This window comes from Hemiscyllium ocellatum, chromosome 1, assembly GCF_020745735.1.
Source record: "Hemiscyllium ocellatum isolate sHemOce1 chromosome 1, sHemOce1.pat.X.cur, whole genome shotgun sequence".
Taxonomy (NCBI): domain Eukaryota; kingdom Metazoa; phylum Chordata; class Chondrichthyes; order Orectolobiformes; family Hemiscylliidae; genus Hemiscyllium; species Hemiscyllium ocellatum.
Window position 1 is genome coordinate 36,940,318 of NC_083401.1, and position 22,689 is coordinate 36,963,006.

Consider the following 22,689-nt stretch of genomic DNA (forward strand, 5'->3'; position numbering starts at 1 on the left):
GTCGCAGATGAGATGCTAGAAGACTGGAGGGTGGATAATGTTGTGCCTTATTTTAGCAAAGTCAATAAGGAGAAGCCTTGGAACTAAAGACCAGGAAGGCTGAGTGGTGGTTAAGAACAGGTAGGAACACAGTACTGCAGTTGTTGGAATCTGTACTGAAAACAACAAATGCTGGAGATCACAGCGGGTCAGACAGCATCTGTGGAGAGCAAGCTAACACTTGGAGTCTAAATAATGCTTTATGAGAGCTAAAGTGGAGTGTGGAGGGGACAGTATTTATGCTGTAGTTTTTGGGTCGGAGGGGTGAGTGGGAGTATTGGGTGTAGGGTGCTGATGGAGAACAGATGTTGATAATTCAGGTTAAGTGATCAGAATGTGGGAATGGCAGAACAATGGTGTGTCTCTTGACAGGCTTGAAAGGACAGACACTCCCACTAGGAGAGGGGGACGGGAGAGAGGACATGATAACAAGTTAAAAGAAAGGGAAGAAAAAGGGAGCTGGTTCACGATTTAAAGGTGTTGAACTCAATATTAAGTCCAGAAGTCTGCAAAGTGCCAAGTCTGAAGATGAGATGTTGTTCCTCCAGTTTGCACTGTAATTCACTGGACCACTGCAGCATGCCAAGGATAGATGTTGGCATGTGAGCAGGAAGCAGTGTTAAAATGACTTGCAACAAGAAGGTAGGGTCCTGCTTGTTCCACAAAGTAGTCACCCAGTCTGCGTTTGTCTTTTCTGATGTAAATTAGGCCAGTTTGGGTGCAGCAAATCCAATACATAAGATTGGAGGTGGTATAGGTGAAATGCTGCTTCCTCTGGATAGACTGTTTAGGCCCTTGGATGGTGAGCAGGGAGGTGGTGAAGGGACAGGTGTTGCACCTTCTGTGGTTACATGGGAAGGTGCCGTGGAGGGGGTTGGGTGATGTTTGTGGTTGTGGAATGGACTAGAGTGTACTGGAGGGAACATTCCATGCTAAATGCAGATGGTGGAGTGAGGGGAATGTGTGTTTGGTGGTAGTGTCCTATTGGAGTCATCTGAAATGGCAGAGAATGATCCTTTGAATGCGGAGGCCGGTTGGATGAAAAGTAAAGGCGGGGGATACCAATCGCGGTGTTTTGAGTGATGGGAAGGGGCAAGAGTAGAAACATGGGTGATCGGTCGGATGCGGTTGAGGATTCCCTCAAGTCGAGACTCGAAATGTTAGCTTGTCTGACTCACTGTGATCTCCAGCATTTGGTGTTTTCGGTACAGATTCCAGCATCTGCAGTAATGTCCTCTTCCAGGTAAATTGGGCAAAGTTGAGTCGGGGAATCTTGGTTGGTGTGGACAAGTTGAACCAGTGGTCTGTTTCTGTGCTCTATGACTGTCAGAGCAGTTGGGGACAACTGGCAGCAGCTTGGACTTGAGCAGTTCCAATCTATTGTGATGCTTTTGGTAAAGGAATCAAGTGTTTAAAGTCTGGTTGAAGATTTGTAGCTCGGGTGTCCGTTGTTGTGGTTCTGTTCGCCGAGCTGGAAGTTTTTGCTGCAAACGTTTCATTCCCTGGCTAGGGAACATCATCAGTGCTATTGGAGCCTCCTGTGAAGCGCTGCTTTGATGTTTCTTCCGGTATTTATAGTGGTTTGTTCTTGCCGCTTCCGGGTGTCAGTTTCAGCTGTAGTAGTTTGAATGTGGAGTCCAGGTTGATGTGTCTGTTGATGGATGTTCTTGCCGCTTCTGGGTGTCAGTTTCAGCTGTAGTGGTTTGTATATTGGGTCCAGGTCCATGTGTCTGTTAATGGAGTTTGTGGATGAATGCCATGCCCCTAGGAATTCCCTGGCTGTTCTCTTTCTGGCTTGTCCTATGATGGTAGTGTTTTCCCAGTCAAATTCATGTTGCTGGTTGTCTGAGTGTATGGCTACTAGAGATAGCTGGTCGTGTCGTTTTGTGGCTAGCTGATGTTCATGGATGCGGATTGTTAGCTGTCTTCCTGTTTGTCCTATATAGTGTTTTGTGCAGTCCTTGCATGGACTGCACAAAACACTATATAGGACAAACAGGAAGACAGCTAACAATCCGCATCCATGAACATCAGCTAGCCACAAAACGACACGACCAGCTATCCCTCGTAGCCATACACTCAGACAACCAGGAACATGAATTTGACTGGGAAAACACTACCATCATAGGACAAGCCAGACAGAACAGCCAGGGAATTCCTAGAGGCATGGCATTCATCCACAAACTCCATTAACAGACACATGGACCTGGACCCAATATACAAACCACTACAGCTGAAACTGACACCCGGAAGCGGCAAGAACAAACCACTATAAATACCGGAAGAAACATCAAAGCAGCGCTTCACAGGAGGCTCCAATAGCACTGATGATGTTCCCTAGCCAGGGAACGAAACGTTTGCAGCAAAAACTTCCAGCTCGGCGAACAGAACCACAACAAAGGAACCAAGTGGTCGTTCTCAATGCTATGTAGGCAAGTAATCTCTGTGGAGCCAGAGGCTTGAGCATGATTTGGGAAAACATAAAACTATTTACTTGTTTTGAAGCAATGTAAGGCAAAATATTTTCGAAATATTAGATATAAATGATAGTACACTGAAGGATTTGGGGGCCCTTTGTACATAAATTTTAAAAGTTAATTTGCAGGTAATGCCATGAATTAGTTGCTAAATAATGCCAAAGCTGTTATTCTAAGGTATTTAGAGAATAAGAACAAGGAAGCCTTGCTGTAGTTGTGGAGAGTATTTGATGAGATTAGTTTTGGTCATTCATACGTGAGGATATGAAAGTCTTTCAGGGGGTGCAACCAAGTTTCTTTCGTTCCTCTGCTGGAATGAGGGGAATGTCCTTAAAGAGATTAAGCAGAATGAGCCTATATTCTCTAGTTTTTTGCAAGAATGAGAAGTAATCTCCTCTTGAAATTACAATAAGTATTCAGACAATTTTGCCAGGCTAAGTAAAAAATTGTTCTGTCTGAACTGTTAAGAATTAGGGAACTTGCCAAGTAGGGAGTCAGCCATTTAATAATGAGATGAAGAGTAATTGCTTCACAGAAAAGTTATGAATCATAGGAATTATTTCAGAAAACATTTGGCTGCCCAGTCAATTAATATGTTCAAGATTTAGAACAATTAAATTATTGGACGTTGAGGAACTCAATTGATGTGTGGATCTGTCAGAAAGTGGAATTCAAGTAGGCGGTCAGACATCTAATTATTAGCAAAACAACCTGGAGGACCAGATGACCTTGTCCGGTTCCTTTTCGGTGTTTTGCTGACATGACACTTTCAGGTATTTAACGTGAAGTTATTATTCTGCAATTTCCTTAATTGATGAAGTGCTTTTTTTCTAATCAGATCTTTTTTTCCTGACCTAAAGCTCTTTGTGACTGCTAACATCTGAACAACATGGCTCAACCGTACGGACTTCCACAGAGTATGATGGCGAGTTCCCGACCACTGGCACACGAGTTACTTAATCCCATAACTATGAAACAGGTTCCTGAGATCCTTAGTATGACTAATAAGAAGAGTCAAAATGGCGAAGTGGCTTCTGAGCGTTCAATGCTGACTGACAAAGCTGTCACACCATTATCAGCTGCTCTTCAGGATGGTGTGATACATAGATTAAATGGACATGATGCAGCATCTGCTTACAGATCATCAGACAAATTAAAGGATTTGACTTCTCTTGTATTAAATGGAGATTCAAGTGCACCAGATGTAATTCAAGAGACACCATCCCAGCATGCTGTGTCTCCAGTTGAATGCTCCACAGAAAACAGAGGGAACAAAACACCACCTCGAACAACACCAAAAAAGAGTGGCTCTCCAGAAATTAAATTGAGGATTACTAAAACTTATTTGAATGGAAAGCCACTATTTGAATCCTCACTGTGTGGAGATCTGCAGATTAGTGACCCTGAATCTGCAAAGCTGGAAGAAGAAAAGGAAGAAGAAGAAGGAAAAAATAGAGAAAAAAGAAAAAGAAAGCGAAGTGTGAAGTATGATGCGCTACTTGAACAAAGTCTGGCTCAAGTCACGTTTGCATCAAAGACGTCCATTTCTCCTGAAGAACATGTAAAGGTGAGTGTGTCTCGTCATTTTGTTGTGGACTGTTTTATAATCAACCTCTTGTTATCTCTTAGCTTTTAATAAGTTTAAATCAATTTCATCAGCCTCTGAATGTTTCATCCCCAAAGAGGGGAAATGTTGTAGCATGTAGAGTCATGGAGCACTAAAACAGACACTTCGATCCAATCAGTCCACGCCAAACATAATCCCAAGCTAAATTAAACCCTCCTGCCTACTCCTTGTCTGTATCCCTCGAAACCTTTCCTATTCATGTATCTATCAAAATGTCTTTTAAACATTGTAATTGGACCCACATCCACCACTTCAAGAAGTTCATTCCACATGTAAACCACCCTCTCTATAAAACATTTACCTCTAATCTCTTTTAAAAATTTCTCTCCTCTCACCTTAAAAATGTGCCCCCTACTCTTGAAGCCCCCACTTTCAGTAAAAGACAACTACCATCAACTCTGCCTATGCTCAATTCATAGAATCCCTACAGTGTGGAAACAGGCCCTTAGGCCCAACAAGTCCACACCGACCCTTCAAAGAGTTACCCACAGAGACTCATTTCCCTATATTTCCCCTTGCCTAACACACCTAACACTATGGGCAATTTAGCATGGCCAGCTCACCTGATCTGCAGATCTTTTGGACTGTGGGAGGAAACCGTAGCACCCGGTGGAAACCCACACAGACGTGGGGAGGATGTGCAATCTCCACACGGACAGTTATTCACGGCTGGAATCGAACCTGGCATTGTGAGGCAGCAGTGCTAACTACTGAGCCACCGTGTCACCTCAATCTCATAAACTTCTCTCATTTATTATAAACGCCTATTAGGTCACCTCTCAACCTCATACAGTCTGGTGAAAAAGGTCCCAGTCTATATGTATAACTCAAACCTTCCATACCTAGCAATATCCTGGTAAATCTCTTCTGAACCCTCTCCAACTTGATAATATCCTAGGCGACCAGAACTGGACACGGTATTCCAGAAGTGTTCACACCAATGTCCTGTCCAACCTCAGGATAATGTCCCAACTGGGCTTTTTTCCTGGAGCATCTGAGGCTGAAGGGTTACATTATAGAGGTTTACAAAATTATGAGGGGGCATTGGTAGGATAAATAGACAATGTCTTTTCCCTGGGGTCGGGAATTCCAGTTGAAGAGGGCATAGGTTTAGGGTGAGAGGGAACAGATATAGGGGACTCGAGTAGTGTCTCCCATCCAACCTCCTCCTCCTCCTCCTAACCAAAAAAAATTCTGTGCCTCAGATTGGTAAGTTAACGAGTTTATTTTTTATTCCTTATTTTTCATCAGTCGCTTTGGGAATTTAGAATCGTGGGAATGGAGGTGAGGGTAGTTGAATGTTCCTCCTGCAGAATGTGGGTGGTAAGGGTCACCACTAGTGTCCCTGTTGACTACATCTGCGGGAAGTGCGCCCAACTCCAGCTCCTCAAAAACCACATTAGTGAACTAGAGCTAGAGCTGGTTGAATTTCGGATCATTCAGGAGGCAGAGGGGATTATTGAGAGGAGTTACAGGGAGGTAGTCACTCCTCAGGTACAAGAAAAAGGCTTGTACAAGGGTTACAGTAAGGGGACGAAAAGGGAACCAGCAGGTAGTGCAGGGATCCCCTGTGGCCATTCCCCTCAACAATAAGTATACCATTTTGGATCCTGTTGGGAGTGGGGTGAATGACTTACCAGGGGAAAGCAGTGGGGCACAGGGCTCTGGCACAGAGTCTGTTCCTGCTGCACAGAAGGGAAGGGGGAAGAGGAGCAGAGAAGTAGTCACTGGAGACTCCTTAGTTAGGGGGACAGATAGGAGGTTCTGTGGGGACGAGGAGACTCAAGGTTGGTGTATTGCCTCACAAGTGCCAGGGTTCGTGATGTCTCTGATCATGTTTTTGGGATCCTTAAGGGGGATAGGGAGCAGCCCCAAGTCGTGGTCCACATTGGCACCAATGACATAGGTAGGAAGAGAGTTGGGGATTTAAGGCAGATATTCAGGGAGCTAGGATCGAAGCTTAGATATAGGACGAACAGAGTTGTCTCTGGTTTGTTGCCCATGCTAGTGAGGTGAGGAATAGGGAGAGAGAGGAGTTGAACACGTGGCTCCAGGATGGTGCAGGAGGGACGATTTGGATTCTGGGATAATTGGGCCTTTTTCTGGGGTAGATGGGACCTTTACAAGCAGGATGGTCTTAATCTGAAACAGAGGGGTACCAATATCCTGGGGAGAAAATTCACTAAGGCTATTGGGGTGGGTTTGAACTAATCCAGCAGGGGGATGGGAACCAAAACAGTAGTTCGAGTATAGAAAAGGTTGAGAGTAAGAAGGGCCAAAATCAAGTTTCAGGGACGCAAGATGGCACTGGCAAGCAAGACGTTGGTTTGAAGTGTGTCTACTTCAACGTCAGAAGTATCCAGAATAAGGTGAATAAACTTGCAGCATGGGTTGGTACCTGTTGTGGCCATTTCGGAGACATGGATAGAGCAGGGACAGGCATAGTTCTTGCTGGTTCTAGGATTTAGATGTTTCAGTAAGAACAGAGAAGATGGTAAAAGAGGGGGAGGTGTGGCATTGTTGTTCAAGGACAGTATTGCAGTTGCAGAAAGGATGTTTGGGGACTCGTCAACTGAGGTGGTATCGGCTGAGATTAGAAACAGGAACGGAGAGGTCACCCTGTTAGGTATTTTCTATAGGCCTCCGAATAGTTCCAGAGATGTAGAGGAAAGGATAGCAAAGATAATTCTCGATAGGAGTGAGAGAGACAGGATAGTTTTCATGGGGGACTTCAACATTTCATATATTGACTGGGAACACGATAGTACGAGTACTATAGATGGGTCAGTTTTTGTCCAGTGTGTGCAGGAGGGCTTCCTGACACAGTATGTAGACAGGCCAACGAGGGGCGAAGCCACATTAGATTTGGTAGTCGGTAATGAGCCCGGCCAAGTGTTAGACTTGGAAGTAGGTGAGCACTTTGGTGATAGCAATCACAATTCTGTTATGTTTACTTTAGTGATAGAAAGGGATAGGTGTATACCACTGGGCAAGAGTTACAGCTGGGGAAAAGGCAATTATGATGTGATTAGGCAAGATCTGGGAAGCATAGCATGGGGAAGGATGAGCACGTTAGAAATGTGGAGCTTATTCAAGGAAAAGCTCCTGTGTGTCCTAGATAGGTATGTACCTGTCAGGCAGGGAGGAAGCTGAAGAGCGCGGGAGCCATGGTTTACGAAGGAAGTGGAATCTCTGGTCAAGAGGAAGAAGAAGAAGGCTTATGTTAGGATGAGATGTGAAGGCTCAGGGCTTGAGGGTTACAAGGTAGCCAGGAAAGACCTAAAGAGAGAGCTCAGAAGAGCCAGGAGGAGACATGAGAAGTTGTTTGTAGATAGGATCAGGGTAAACCCCAAGGCTTTCTATTGGTATTTAAGGAATAAAAGAATGATGAGAGTAAGATTAGGGCGAATCAAGGATAGTAGTGGGAAGTTGTGTGTGGAGTCAAGAGGAGATGGGGGAAGCACTAAATGAATAATTTTTGACAGTATTCACTCTGGAAAATGACACTGTTGTTGAGGAGAATCTACTCGGTGGGATTGAGGTTCACAAGGAAGAGGTATTAGAAATCCTACATAGTGTGAAAATAGATAAGTCCCCTGGTCCGATGGGATTTATCCGAGGATCCTCTAGGAAGGCAGGGAGGAGATTGCCGAGCCTTTGACATTGATCTTTAAATCGTCATTGTCTACAGGAATAGTGCCAGAAGACTGGAGGATAGCAAATGTGCTTCCCCTTTTCAAGAAGGGGAGTAGAGGCAACCCTGGTAATTATAGACCAGTGAGTCTTAGTTCAGTTGTTGTTAAAGTGTTGGAAAAGGTGAAAAGAGAGGATTTATAATCGTCTAGAATAATATGATTAGGGATAGTCAGCACGGTTTTGTGAAGGGGAGGTCATGCCTCACAAACCTTATTGAGTTCTTTGAGAAGGTGACCAAACAGGTCGATGAGAGTAAACCAGTTGAAGTGGCGTATATGGATTTCAGCATGGCGTTCGATAAGGTTCCCCACAGTAGGCTATTGTACAAAGTGTGGAGGAATAGGATTGTGGGAGATTTAGCCGTTTGGATCAGTAATTGGCTTGCTGAAAGAAGTCAGAGGGTGGTGGTTGATGGGAAATGTTCATCCCAGTCCAGTTACCAGTGGTGTACCGCAAGGGTCGGTGTTGGGTCCACTTCTGTTCATCATTTTTATGAACATCCTGGATGAGGGTGTAGAAGGGTGGGTTAGTAAATTTGCGGATGACACTAAGGTCGGTGGAGTTGTAGATAGTGACAAAGGTTGTTGTAGGTTACAGAGAGACGTAGATGAACTGCAGAGCTGGGCTCAGAGATGGCAAATGGGGTTTAATGCGGACAAGTGTGAGGTAATTCACTTTGGTCTGAGTAACCGGAATGCAAAGTACTGGGCTGATGGTAAGATTCTTGGTAGTGTAGATGAGCAGAGAGATCTCTGTGTCCAGGGACATAGATCCTTGAAAGTTGCCACCCAGGTTGACAGGGTTATTGAGCAGGCATACAGTGTTTTAGCTTTTATTAATAGAGGGATTGAGTTCCAGAACCATGAGGTTATGCTACAGCTGTACAAAACTCTGGTGCGGCCGCACTTGGAGTATTGTGTACAGTTCTGGTGACTGCATTATAAAAAAGATGTGGAAGCTTTGGAAAGGTGCAGAGGAGATTTACAAGAATGTTGCCTGGTATGATGGGAAGGTCTTACGAGGAAAGGCTGAGGGGATTGAGGCTGTTTTCTTTGGTGAGTAGAAGATTAAGAGGTGACTTAATAGAGACATATAAGATAATCAGAGGGTTAAATAGGCTGGACAGGGAGAGCCTCTTTCCAAGAATGACAGCGAGCACGAGGGGGCACAGCTTTAAATGAGGGGTGATAAATATAGGACAGATGTCAGAGGTAGTTTCTTTACTCAGAGTAGTAAGGGTATGGAATGCTTTGCCTGCAACGGTAGTAGATTTGCCAAGTTTAAGTGCATTTAAGTTGTCATTAGACAAGCATATGGACGCACATGGAATAGTGTAGGTTAGATGGGGTTCAGATTGGTATGACTGGTCGGCACAACATCGAGGGCCGAAGGGCCTGTACTGCACTGTAATGTTCTATAAAAGAGACCTACGGGGCAACATTTTCACACACCTGGTGGTACGTGTATGGAATGAGATGCCAGAGGAAGTGGTGGAGGCTGGTACAATTGTAACATTTAAAAGACATTTGGATGGGTATATGAATGGAGGGCTATGGGCCGAGTGCTGGCGGCTGGGATATCTGGTCGGCCTGGACGGGTTGGACCGAAGGGTCTGTTTCCATGCTGTACATCTCTGTGACTGAGCACTGAAGGCAAGTGTGCCAAGTACCTTTTTAACCATCCTTCTATATGTGATGCAAGCCTCAAAGGATTATGTAATGACACCCTTAGGTCCCTCTGTTTTACAACACTTCCCAAGGCCCTACCATTAATTATCAACTCCCTAATCTAGCTTTGTTGGATCAAAATGCAATACCAAGCATTTATCCAAATTGAACTAACTGTACCTTTTTGCAGCCCATTGACCCATTTGATCAACGTCCCTTTCTAATCTTAGAACATCAATTTTGGTGTCACCCACACATATACTAATCATGCTTGTATATTCTCATCCAAATCATGAATATAAATGACACACAAAAGAGGACCCAAAACTGATCTCTGGAGGACACCTCTGCTCAGAGGCCTCCATTCCAAAAAGCAACCCTCGACTGTGACTTGCTGTCTCCTGCCATTAAGTCAATTATGTCTCCAATAGACAAAGCTCAGCCTGAATCCCATGTAACCGAACTTGGCTAATTAGTTTACCATGTCAAAGGCTTCACTAAAATCCAAATAAGCAATGTCTGCTGCTGTGCCTTCATCAACCATTTTGGTAACTTGCTCCAAAAGTAAATCAAGTTTGTGAGACAATACTTTCTTCACACAATACCATGCTGATTATCCCTATTTGATTTTTGCCTCTCTAAATGTCCACAAATTCCATCTTTTATAATCATCTCCAACAATTTACCCACAACCGAAGTCAGACTTTTAGGCCTATTGTTTCCTGGTTTCTCCTTTCTTAACAAAGATACAACATTAGCCACCTTCCAGTCACCAGCCAACTCACATCTAATTATAGATGATGCAAATATTTCTTCCAGAGGTCTTGTAATCTCCTCCCTTAATTCCCACAACATTTTAGGATACATTAAATCAGGTCTTAGAGATTTATTCATCTCTTGTATTCTCTAAGAACTCACAAACTTCCTCTTCTGTAATGCAAACTGATTTTAAAATCAAGTTTATTCTGTAGACTCCATTTCTTTTTCCACCGTAAAAACTGATGTGAAATATTCATTTAATATCTCTCCCATCTGCTTGGGTTCTACACCATGATTTTTCAGAGGCCATCTCTCTGGTTACCCTCTTGCCCTTAATGTATTTGTCAAATCCCTTTGGATTATCCTTAACCTTACCTACCAATGCTATCTCATATTCCCTGTTTGCCTTCCTGATTTTTCTCTTAAGAATTCTCTTACTGTTCCTTTCCTGAGGTTTCTCACACACCAATTTGTGCAAAAGTTAAAATTTATTAAAGCTGGCACAAGCTAGGTAACCCCTTTGACCCTCTTTGCTGGTGTGCTAAGTTGAGTCAAAAAGGCCCTGAACAAAGAAAATGCATTGCCTTTATAACAGGTCACTTGGCCATGCTCACTGATTCTCTGGCCGCTCCCCCCACAGTCATATGTCACTCAAGACCCTCCCTCACAGTCACATGCTAAACCAGGTGCAATGGCAGGATAAGATCATCCTCTGAGATAATGTAAATGCCCTAATCCTGGGGAATCGTTATGCAGAAGATTTTCTGACTCAGTGATTCCCTAAGACAATGTAGGTGTGATATACCTATCTTTTCGGGGGTGGCCATGAAAGCATTTCTAAATGGAAGAGATTGAATGCTAGTTTAATTTGATAATAGTAGGGGGAGGAGTAGCAAATAACTGTTTGAATGAAGTGGGAGTCATCAGAATTCTTGCATGAATGTCGGCCCCACCCACTTCCAGAATGTTCAGTCAGTGCAGTTTAGCTCTTGAATATTATGTTAATGTTCAGAGAGATACTTTGATGTAATCTTTTAATATTACACTATGGCCTTCATACTGATTAAGAGGTTCAATTGATATCTATATCTAAAATAAGATTCTCTTTCAAACTTAACTAGAACCTCCATGTCTTTATTCATCCGTTGTTCCTTAATCTTACCAGCCTTACCCATCACTCTAGCAGGAACAAAATGCCTCCAAACTCCCGTCAACACACTCTTGATAGCTCTGTCATCAGGCGTTGTTTTACCTGGCAACAACAGTGAACTCCAATGAAGTTTTGAAAATTCATGTCTCCTAACATTAAAATTTGCCTGAGTCGAATTAAAAACTTGAACTTTTATGGAAGACCTATCTTTTTCCATAACCATTTTAAAACTAATTGAATTATGATTGCTCGACCTAAAGCGTTCCCCCGTTTACTTCAGTCACTTGCCCTGCCTTTATTGCTGAAAATAAAGTCTAATTTTGCATCTTCTTTACATATTGATAAAGAAAATTTTCTTGAGCACATTTGAAAAATTCGTCAACATCCAGACTGTGATAGTCCCAGGCAATGTTTGGAAAATTAAAATCACCAATTATTACAATCTTATTATGATTACATATTTGTGCGTGGCACAGTGGTTAGCACTGCTGCCTCGCAGCGCCTGAGACCCGGGTTCAATTCCCGACTCAGGCGACTGACTGTGTGTGGAGTTTGCACGTTCTCCCCGTGTCTGCATGGGTTTCCTCCGGGTGCTCCGGTTTCCTCCCACAGTCCAAAGATGTGCAGGTCAGGTGAATTGGCCATGCTAAATTGCCCATAGGGGTAAATGTAGGGGTATGGGTGGGTTTCGCTTCGGCGGGTCGGTGTGGACTTGTTGGACCGAAGGGCCTGTTTCCACATTGTAAGTCTAATCTAATATCTGAGATCTCCCTATATATTTGTTTCTCAATTTCTCTCTTACTATTGGAGGGGCCCATAGTAGAATCTCATCAAAGTTATCTTTCCTTTTTTATTTGTAATTTCATTTTCACTGGATGATTTTTCAGAAATATCTTCCTCTGTTAGAACAGAAATGTATTCCTTAATCTAAAATGCCTGAATCAAAATCCTCCTGTTTCAGCTTCTGCTTATAAGCTGGGAGGAGGAAGACAGCACCATGAAATTATTTTCCAAAGTGAGAGTGGGGGATGGAGCAATAAGCATCTTTGAAGGTTGTATAGCAGTGGGCTAGAATGTTCGCTTGTCTTGTGGGCCAGGAGAAGCGTTAGTGGTACTTTGCCATCACTCAAAGGATCCGGGCAGGGTCCAGTGCTTTCGTCACTTAGATAAATTGTTTTGATGGGAACATAGGATGTATGGTTAGTAAGTTTGCAGATGACACCAAAATTGAAGGCGTAATGGATAGCATACAAGGTTCCCTCAGAGTACTATGGGATTTTGATTAGTTGGGCCAATGGGCCGAAGAGTGGCAGATTGAGTTTAATTTAGATAATTGTGAGTTGCTGCGTTTTGGAAAGGCAAATCAGAGCCGGAATCATACACTTAATGATAAGGTCCTGGGAACCAACAAAGAGACCTTGGAGTGCGAGTTCATGGTTCCTTGAAAGTGGAGTCACAGGTAAATAGGATAGTGAAGGAGGTATTTGGTATGCTTTCCTTTATTGATCACAGTAATGAGAATAAGAGTTAGAAGGTCATGTTACGGCTGACCAGGGCACTTTTGGAGTACTGTGTGCAATTCTGGTCTCCCTCCTGTCAGAGAGATGTTGTAAAACTTGAAAGGGTTTAGAAAAGATTTGGAACATGTTGCCAGGATTGGAGCATTTGGGTTATAGGGAGAGGCTGAATTGGCACAGGCTGTTTTCCCTGGAGCGTCGGAGGCTGAGGGGTGACCTTGTGAAGTGTATAAAATCATGAGGGACATGGATAGGATAAATAGACAAGGTCTTATCCATGGGGGCTGGGGGAGTCCAGAATAGAGGGCACAGATTTAGGGTGAGAGGGGAAAGGTGTAAAAGGGACTGAAGGAGCGATGTTTTCATGCAAAAGGTGGTGCATGTATGGAATGAGCTGCCAGAGGAAGTGATGGAGGCTGGTACAATTACAACATTTGAAAGGCAGCTGGATGGGCATATGAATAGAAAGGGTTCAGAGGGATATTGGCGAAGTGCTGGCAAATGGAATGAGATAAATTCAGGATATCTATTGGGCATGGATGAGTTGGACGGAAGGGTCTATTTCCATGCTGTACGTCTGAGTTTCTGAATAAACTCAGGATGGGTTAATAAAATCTCCAGCTCAGTCACAAATAGGACAGTGTTTGGAAAGGCTTAGCAATCAAACCTCAAGCACACTAGACAAACAAATAACAATGAGAAGAGAGATGGTTGGTACAGGACTGAAACTTGGATCCTAATGCATGTAGTATAAGGAATAAGGTAAATGAGCATGTGGTGCAGATTGAAATTGGCAGGTGAGACGTGGCTACAAGGGTATCAGGATTGCGAGCTGAATATTCGAGGATATACATCCTATTGAAGAGATGTGCAGGTGGGTTGCGGTTGCCTTATTACAAAGAAATGAAATTAAATCAACAGTAAGAAACGAAGTAGGGTCAGATGGTGTAGAGTCTGCATGGATAGAAGTGATGAACCGTGAAGTGAGAAAAAAAACCATAGTAGGAGTTATGTACAGGTATCCAAACAGTAGTCAGGAGCTGGGTGCAAGATACACGCCAGGAAATAGAAAAAAATGTGTAGGAAAGGCAAAGTTACAGTGATCATGGGGGTTTTCAACATACAGGTGGACTGGGAAAATCAGGTTAGTCATGAATCGCAAGAAAAATAATTTGTGGAATGTCTACGAGATGGCATTTTGGAGCAGCTTGTGGTGGAGCCCACGAAGGAACATGCAATACTGGATTCAGTGTTGTGCAATGAGACGGACTTGATAAGGGAGCTGAAGCTGAGGCAGCAATCATAATATGATTGAATTTACTCTGCAGTTTGAGAGGGAGAAGATAGAATTAGCGGTAACAGTATTACAGCTAAATAAAGGCAACTACACAGGCATAAGGGAAGAGCTGGGTAGAATTGACTGGGAGAAGAGCTTGGCAAGAAAGACAATGGTACAGCAATGGCAGGAGTTTCTGGGAGTAAGTTGGAAGACACAGCAGAAACGGCCTCAATTCTATCCACACAGTTATACACCATCCCTAGGAAACTAAAGTGTATTACGGGGAGGATGAGCTAGGAAAGTTAGGGACAGCATATGAGAAAAAGCATATGATGTGGCAAAGGGCAGTGGGAAATCAGAGAATTTGGAAACTTAGAAAGACCAACAGAGGGCAACTAAAGGAGAAGTGAGGGAGAAGATTAAGAAGATTAGAGTAAGCTAGCCCGTAATATAAAGGAAAATTAGTTTCTTTCGATATATAAAGGGTAAAAGAGAAGCAAAAGTGGATATTGGAACGCTAGAAAATGAAGCTGGAGAGGTAGTGGGGGATAAGGAAATGGCTGAAGAACTGAGTAATTACTTTGCATCAGTCTTCATGGTAGAAGACATGAATGATGCCCAAAAATTCAAGAGTGAGGGGGCAGAGCTAGGTATAGTGGTCATCACCAAGGAGTAAGTGCGAGAAAACCTGAATGGCCTGAAAGTGGATAAATCACCTGGACCAGATGGACTGCACTCAGAGTTCTCAGGGAGATAGCTGAAGAGATAATGGAGGTATTAGTGGTGATCTTGTGGGATTTGCTAGAGTCAGGGAGGGTCCCAGAGGACCAGAAAATCACTAACGTGACACCTCTGTTTAAAAGGGAGTAAGGCAAAAGTCAGAAAATTGCAGACCTATTATCCTGACTTCAGTCATGGGTAAGATCCTGAAATCTATTGTGACAAATGATATTTCTCAATACTGTGATCTCTATGGACTTTAGTAAGGCATTCGACAAGGTTCCCCATGGGAGACTGGTGAGCAAGGTTAGATCTCATGGAATACAAGAAGAACTAGCCATATGGATACAGAACTGGCTCAAAAATAGAAGACAGAGGGTGGTGGTGGAGGGTTGTTTTTCAGACTGGAGGCCTGTGACCAGTGGAGTGCCACAAGAATCGGTGCTGGGTCCACTACTTTTCATTATTTAGACACATGATTTGGATGTGAGCATAAGACGTATAGTTACCAAGTTTGCTGTTGACACAAAAATTGGAGGTGTAGTGGACAGCCAAGAAGGTTACCTCAGATTACAACGAGATCTTAATCAGATAGGCTGAGTAGTGGTAGATAGAGTTGAATTTAGATAAATGCAAGGTGCGGCATTTTGGGAAAGCAACTTTTAGCAGGACGTGTACACTTAATGGTCAGGTTCTAGGGAGTGTTGCTGAACAAAGAGACCTTGGAGTGCAGGTTCATAGCTCCTTGAAAGTGGAGTCGCAGGTAGATAGGTTAGTGAAGAAGGCATTTGGTATGCTTTCCTATATGATCATAGCATTGAGTTGGGAGGTCATGTTACGGCTGTAGATTGTTTAGGCCACTGTTGGAATATTGTGGGTAATTCTGGACTTCTTTCTGTTGGAAAGATGTTGTGAAACTTGAAAGGGTTCAGAAAAGATTTTCAAGGATGTTGCCAGGGCTGGAGGATTTGAGCTATAAGGGAGAGGCTGTTTTCCCTGGAGTGTAGGCTGAGGGGTGACCTTATAGAGCTTTATAAAATCATGAGGGACATGGATAGGATAATGAGACAAAGTCTTTTTCCCAGGAGTGGGAGAGTCCAGAACTAGAGGGCACAGGTTTAAGGTGAGAAGGGAAAGATATAAAAGAGACCAAAGGGGCAGCGTTTTCAAGCAGAGGTTGGTACATGTATGGAATGAGCTGCCGGAAGAAGTGGTGGAGGCTCGTACAATTGCAACATTTAAAAGGCATCTGGATGGGTATATGTGAATAGGAAGAGTTTGGAGGGATATGGGTCAGGTGCTGGCAGGTGGGGCTAGATTGGGTTAGGATATCTGGTCAGCATGGGCGAGTTGGAACATGTCGGGGTTGTACATCTCGATGACTCTAAGACTTGCAAGTATGCGGTAAAATAGGGGCAATGTCAGCATGGTTTCACCAAGAGGAAGTGATACCTGAAAGTCTGCTGGAATTCTTTGTGGAGGTAATGAAGAATTACTCTCCAAGTTAGACCAAGGAGAGCCAATGGATGTTATCTACTTGGACTTGAAGAAAGCCTTTGATAAGATGCTGCACATGAGGTTGCTGATTAAGGTAAGGGCCCATGGTGTTAGAGGCAAGGTGCTAACATGGATAGAAGCCTTACTGTCTGGCAGAAAGCAGAGACTGGGGATAAAACAGACGACAGTCACCAATTATGTTCTGCAAGGCACTGTGTTGGAACCACAACTTTTCAGTTTGTACATTAATGATCCAGATGAAGGAACTGAGGGAATTCTGATGAAGTTTGCAGATAATACAAAGCTAGGTAGAGGGCAGCATTGAGGAGGTGGGGAGGCTGGAGAAGGATTTGGATGGGTTAAGAATCAGTTTAAAAAAGGAGTGGCAGATGGAGTACAACATGGAAAAGTGTGAGGTAATGCTGTTTGGCATGAACTGTTTCCTAATTGAGGAAATTCAGAAATCTGAAGTGCAAAGAGACTTGGGAGTTCTAGTCCAGGATTCTCTCAAGGTGGACTTGCAGATTGAGTCAGTCGTTAAGATGGCAAATGCGATCATGGCATTTATTTTGAGAGGACTTGAATATAAAAGCCAGGATGTACTTCTGAGACTCTATAACGGTCTGGTCAGACCACATTTTGGAGTATTGAGTGAAGCTTTGGGCTTCATATCTCAGGAAGGATGTACAGGCCCCGGAGCATGCTCAGAGGAGGTTCACAAGAATAGTCCCAGGAATGAAAAGCATAACATATGAGGAATGTTTAAGGACTCTGAGTCCATACTTAATGGAGTTTAAAAAGATGAGCGGGGGATCTAATTGAAACTTAGAAAATACTGAATGGTCTGGGCAGATGTTTCCACTGGTCAGAGAAACTAGGATTGAAGGGCATAGCTATAGAGTAAAGGGAAGACCTTTTGGAACAGAGATAACGAGAAACTTTTTCAGCCAGAGTGGTGAATCTATAAAATTCACTGCCACAGAAGGCTGTGGAGTCCAGGTCATTGAGTATATTTAAGACTGAGAAAGATAAGTTCTTGGTTGTCAAGGGCGTGAAGGGTTACGGGGAGAAAGCAGGAGAATGGGTTTGAGAAACTTCGCGGCCATGATTGAATGGTGGAGCAGACTCGATGGGCTGAATGGCCTAATTTCTGTTGTATGCTTATGGTCCCAATCCTATATTCTTAAACATGACCTGAGTTCATCAGTCTGAACTGTAAGACCAATTCCATTGAAATAAATACAATTTAGTTCTTCAGAGTTACTACATACTTCTGCTACTTTGAATTCCTCCACTTGTCTTCTCTATCAGTATGAAGTTTCCTTTTATACAATGAGCAATTCTCCCTGCTAAGATTTTGGTCTCTTGGCAGTTTAGGTTAGATCCATCCTTTTTGAACAGATCTTTTCTGTCCCAAAAGACATTGCAATTGTTCAAAAACCCATATCCCTGAACAATGCATCAGCTCTTAAGCCATTGATTTACCTCTTTTAACCTTTTGTTCCTTGGCATTTGAAGTAAAGCAAAAATTACTAATTTTAAGATTTTGTTTTTTAGTCATCTCCCTGACCTCTTAAATTCACTCTGTACTGTATTAATTCCTGTGTTGATTGTATAATTCTTGGACATAATCAGAAATATACACATAGACAAGGAAGAAACCATGGTCTCATTCAATGTAACGGCACTCTTCACCTCTATCGACAAAACCCTAGCCAGAGAAACAACAGCCAACCTGCTGGACGTACAGAACAGACAACAAGACCGGGAACCTATCAACAAAGACTGCATACTCAAACTACTGGACCTGTGCCTCACAACACTTCGCATTCAACAACCAAATAGATGAACAAATCAACGGCACACCCATGGGCTCACCCATCTCTGGACTCAGCAGAAGCGGTAATGCAAAGATTAGAACAAACAGTCTTACCGCAAATTCAACCCAAACTCTGGGTCAGATATGTGGATGACACCTTTGTAATCATTAAAAACACAGATAGAGAACACACCGGATCATCAACGCCACACTCACAGGAATCTGATTCACGAGAGAGGAAGAAAAGGACAACCAACTCCCATTCCGAGACTGATGGTACAGAGAATACCGAACAGAGAATTCACCACAAAGGTATACAGGAAAGCCACACACACAGACCGAGTCCTAAACTACGAAAGCCTCCACCCCAACACACACAAAAGAAGTTGCATCGAGACACTGTTCAAAAGGGCCACAACACACTGCAGTACACCAGAACTGCAAAAGAGGAAGAAGAACACCTATACAATGTATTCGCCAAAAACAGATACCCCCCGCAATTTCATCAACAGGTGCCCAAGGGAAAGACAGCGGAACAAGGACATGCCGCAACCCAAAGGACTAGCCACACTACCACACATCAAGAGCATTTCCCAACTGACAGCCAGACTACTGCGACCACTAGGACTCATAACAGCACACAAACCAACTCTCAGACAACAACTCACCAGGACAAAGGAACCGATACCCAGCATGAGTAAAACCAATGTGGTGTACAAAATCCCATGCAAGGACTGCACAAAACACTACATAGGACAAACAGGAAGACAGCTAACTATCCGCATCCATGAACACCAACTAGCCACGAAACGACATGACCAGCTATCCTGAGTAGTCACGCACGCAGATGACAAGCAACATGAATTCGACTGGGACCACACTACGATTCTTGGCCAAGCCAAACAGAGAATAGCCAGGGAATCCTAGAGGCATGGCACTCATCCACAGATTCAATCAATGAGCACATCAATCTGGACCCAATATACTGGCCACTGCAACAGAAAGCTGGAACTGACAACCAGAAGCGACAGATTCAAACCACGATAAATGCTGGAGAAAAGATCACAGAAGCGCTTCACAGAAAGCTCCCAAGCACTGAGGATGTCACCTAGACAGGGGACGAAACATCTGCAACACGAAAATTCCCAGCTCGGTGAACAGAACCACAACAACGAGCACCCGAGCTACTAATCTTCTCTCAAACTTTGAACTTTAACAGTATGCTTGAAATGTTTAGTAAAGTCCTCACCCCTATTGTGAGGAGCACAACAAATCTATTCTAAATTGATGCTCACCAACACAGAACCACCTGACTATGCCCCTGACAAGAGAGCCCCCTGCAAAAATAATTCTATTAAATCTTGTCAAACATTGACTAACATAAGAATCGTTCCAAGTGTCCAGTAACCGACTGGCCCTTCAATTTTCCTCAGAGACGCTGTCCCCTTCAACGATTTCTAAAAACAATATCTATTTTGATAGAGGAATAGTCACCGGAGGCTTTGAGACTACTTTCTTACCTTTGCTGACAGTTACCCATCTTTCTGAATCATCCTACTGGGTAATAACTTGCCTAAATCTACTAACCATCTCACTTTGTACCGTCTCTTTGGCCTTAATAATTTAAATCAAAAGGACATTTCAATATCACCTCATACATAAAACAAACTCCCTTTCATTACCAAATGTTAAAATGGGAAAAAATTATTATATACATCAAACATATAAAATTTGAATAAAATCAACCACTTAGCTGATTAACTGAATAAAAACAATTTTTATTCAATAAATTCCTTGAAGAGAAAAATCTTCTCCAGTAGCATCTGAAGAACAATTAAGCATAAGTTCCACAATTTTCTTAATAAACTTTGTTTAGATACAAGAAAGCTGGTCCCTGATTTACGAGCACTTGTACTTGAAAATGCGAACTCATATGGGGTGTAGTTTTAAAGGTCCAACATACGACCAATTCCAGTATAAAGTCATAGAGATAATAGCATGGAAACAGACCCTTTGGTCCAACTTGTCCATGCCAATCAGACATCCGAAATTAATCTTATCCCATTTCCCAGCACTTGGCCCATATCCCTGTAAACCCTTCCTATTTATATACCTACCCAGATGCCTTTTAAACGCTGCAATTGTACTAGCCTCCACCAGTTCCTCTGGCAGCTCATTCTATAGACGCACCACCCTCCCCATGAAAAAGTTGCACCTTAGGTCCCTTTTAAATCTTTTCCCCCTCACCCGAAACCTATGCCCTCTAAATCTGGAATCCCCCACCTGAGGGAAATGACCTTGTTTATTTGGTTCCTTTATATTGTCCTGCCTTGTGTTCTGACTGTGTACAAAGCAATTTGTGAACGGACTCCAGCATGAGTCCTGTTTGCAACCAAGGGACTGCCTGTCTGCTTATTTTCATAATTTCTTTCCAATATTGAACTGATTGTTCACATTTCATAAATCTCCTTTATGGTGCATGGTAATTCATTGTATTGACATGACAACAGCTTGCTATGTTGTTATCATTTAAGCGGATGTGCTGGTCCTGTCACTGCACTAGTAATCCGGAGGTCCGGGGTATGGGTACAAAATCTGTCATGTCAGGTGGTGAAGTTTAAATTGAATGAATGAAACAATTCTGTAAATGGAAGATGGTCTGAGTCATGCTCGTCTTGAAATCATGGTCAGTTATATAAATAGCTAGTGGTTTCTTAGCATCCTTTTAAGGAGAAAAATTGACCATCCTTACCTAGTCTGACATGCATGTGACTCTCGACCTACAGCACTGTGAATGACTCTTAATAGACCATTTCAGAGGACGATTAAGCTCCTCATTTCTAGGCTGATTAGGAATGGGAAGGAAATACTGTACTTGCCAATAATGCCAACATACCACAAAAGAATAAAAGGGGGAAAAAACTGAAATCCATTTTTGATCTCAGGTAGCTGCTTTTATCTTTCTAGGAGGCAAGTCTGTTTTATTTTCCTTGTCACTGGCAGCATGAGAATTTCTTTGTCCTGTTAGATGTCTGACACTACAATCTCTTTGTAGTCTGAGAGAACTCCATTGCTGGAAAAAGGTGTAGTTCAAGCAATTTTTTCTGTCTTGCACTCACCAGGACAATTTGGAAGAACACCAATTCAAGGGAATCGTCAACTTTTATACTGCCTAAGGAGAATGTTAACTGTTTGGCCAGTGAACTGTGGTGTGACATAAGGCGAAAGTGAGAACTGCAGATACTGGAAATTGAAGTCGAGAGTGTGGTGCTGAAAAACCGCAGCAGGTCAGGCAGCATCCAAGCAGCAGGAGAATCGACATTTAGGGCAAAAGCCCTTCACCAGGAAGGTGTGACATTGCTGTGAATAATGTCTCTTTTTAATGTGAATTGCCAGTTGACAGCTTTGCTTTGTTTAAATTTTTTGACTGTAATTGGTTGATTGGTAATGAAGGGTTACACCTGAAACGTTGGCTCCACTTCCTGATGCTGCCTGGTCTCCTGTGTTCTTCCCACCAACTGCTTGCTCACCTTGGATTCCAACACCTGCAGTTTTTTTTTTGTCACTGTAATTGGTTAGGGCACTGAACTGAGAAGTGAGCTAGCAAATGTCTGTCACCTGCATTGTTGAGTTGAAACAGTCACAGTGACTGTTCAGGTTCTTTCTGTCTGTAAAGAACAAGGTGTTCGATAGTACTTTACGTAGCTTCTTGTCACAGTGCAAGCCTGTCTGACAATATTAAATTGGATGTCAGTGTGATTTTGCATGCTCAAGATTATCTAGCAAATGTCCAGCTGCAGGATCAGTTCTAATATTAGATACTGTTGCAAGTTTTGCAATGCAGATTGGTGGTATGGTCAGTACCTCCCTTGTTGCAAACAGCTGAAGATCATTCAGTGCAATCTGCTGGCCTTCATCATGGAAGGACTATATGTCTGGTATTGCACTCATACCAAAGTTTAGATGCCCTGACTCATTTAATTGATAGGCAGAAGGGGCGTTTGGCTCGAGATGGCCAGCAGCATCCTTTTTGTGGTGCACACCACTAATTGTTTGGCAATTAAATGGGCATAATATAAAACAGTGAAGTTCACCTGTTGCTCAAACTTTTGAAATGTCTTGCTTTATTCTTCAGTTAGACTGGATACTTTCAGGACCAAGAGTTGACCATCTTAGGGCCATTCATTTATTGCGTGATGAACACAGATAACGTGATCAGGGTAGCTTTCTATTCAAGTTGAGAAATTGTTCTGGGGTTCTTCTGCAACTGTCTGCTACAAATCTACCTTCAAGACTAAATATGTTAGGAATCTTATAGATACATGTGTTGTAAGACTTAACTTGTCATCAACCTCTCAGTAAGTCGAGAGCTATTTGTTCACTGTACAAACTTTGCTGAAATGGGGAGCACTGAATTATTTTGCAGTGATGTTCTGCTAGGC

General features: G+C 42.9%; 1 protein-coding gene across 4 annotated transcripts in view; it reads left to right on the forward strand.

Annotated features, from left to right (window-relative positions):
- nsd2 (nuclear receptor binding SET domain protein 2) overlaps positions 1-22,689 on the forward strand; it is a 153,874-nt gene that overhangs the window by 5,293 nt on the left and 125,892 nt on the right. For 3 of the 4 annotated variants that reach the window (XM_060846047.1, XM_060846208.1, XM_060846126.1), the window contains exon 2: positions 3,377-4,083. The exons of the other annotated variant lie outside the window; for it this stretch is intronic. In XM_060846047.1, the coding sequence (XP_060702030.1) occupies positions 3,406-4,083 (678 nt within the window). In that variant the 5' untranslated portion in view covers positions 3,377-3,405. The remainder of the gene's footprint in view (positions 1-3,376; positions 4,084-22,689) is intronic. 4 annotated transcript variants of the gene reach the window in all.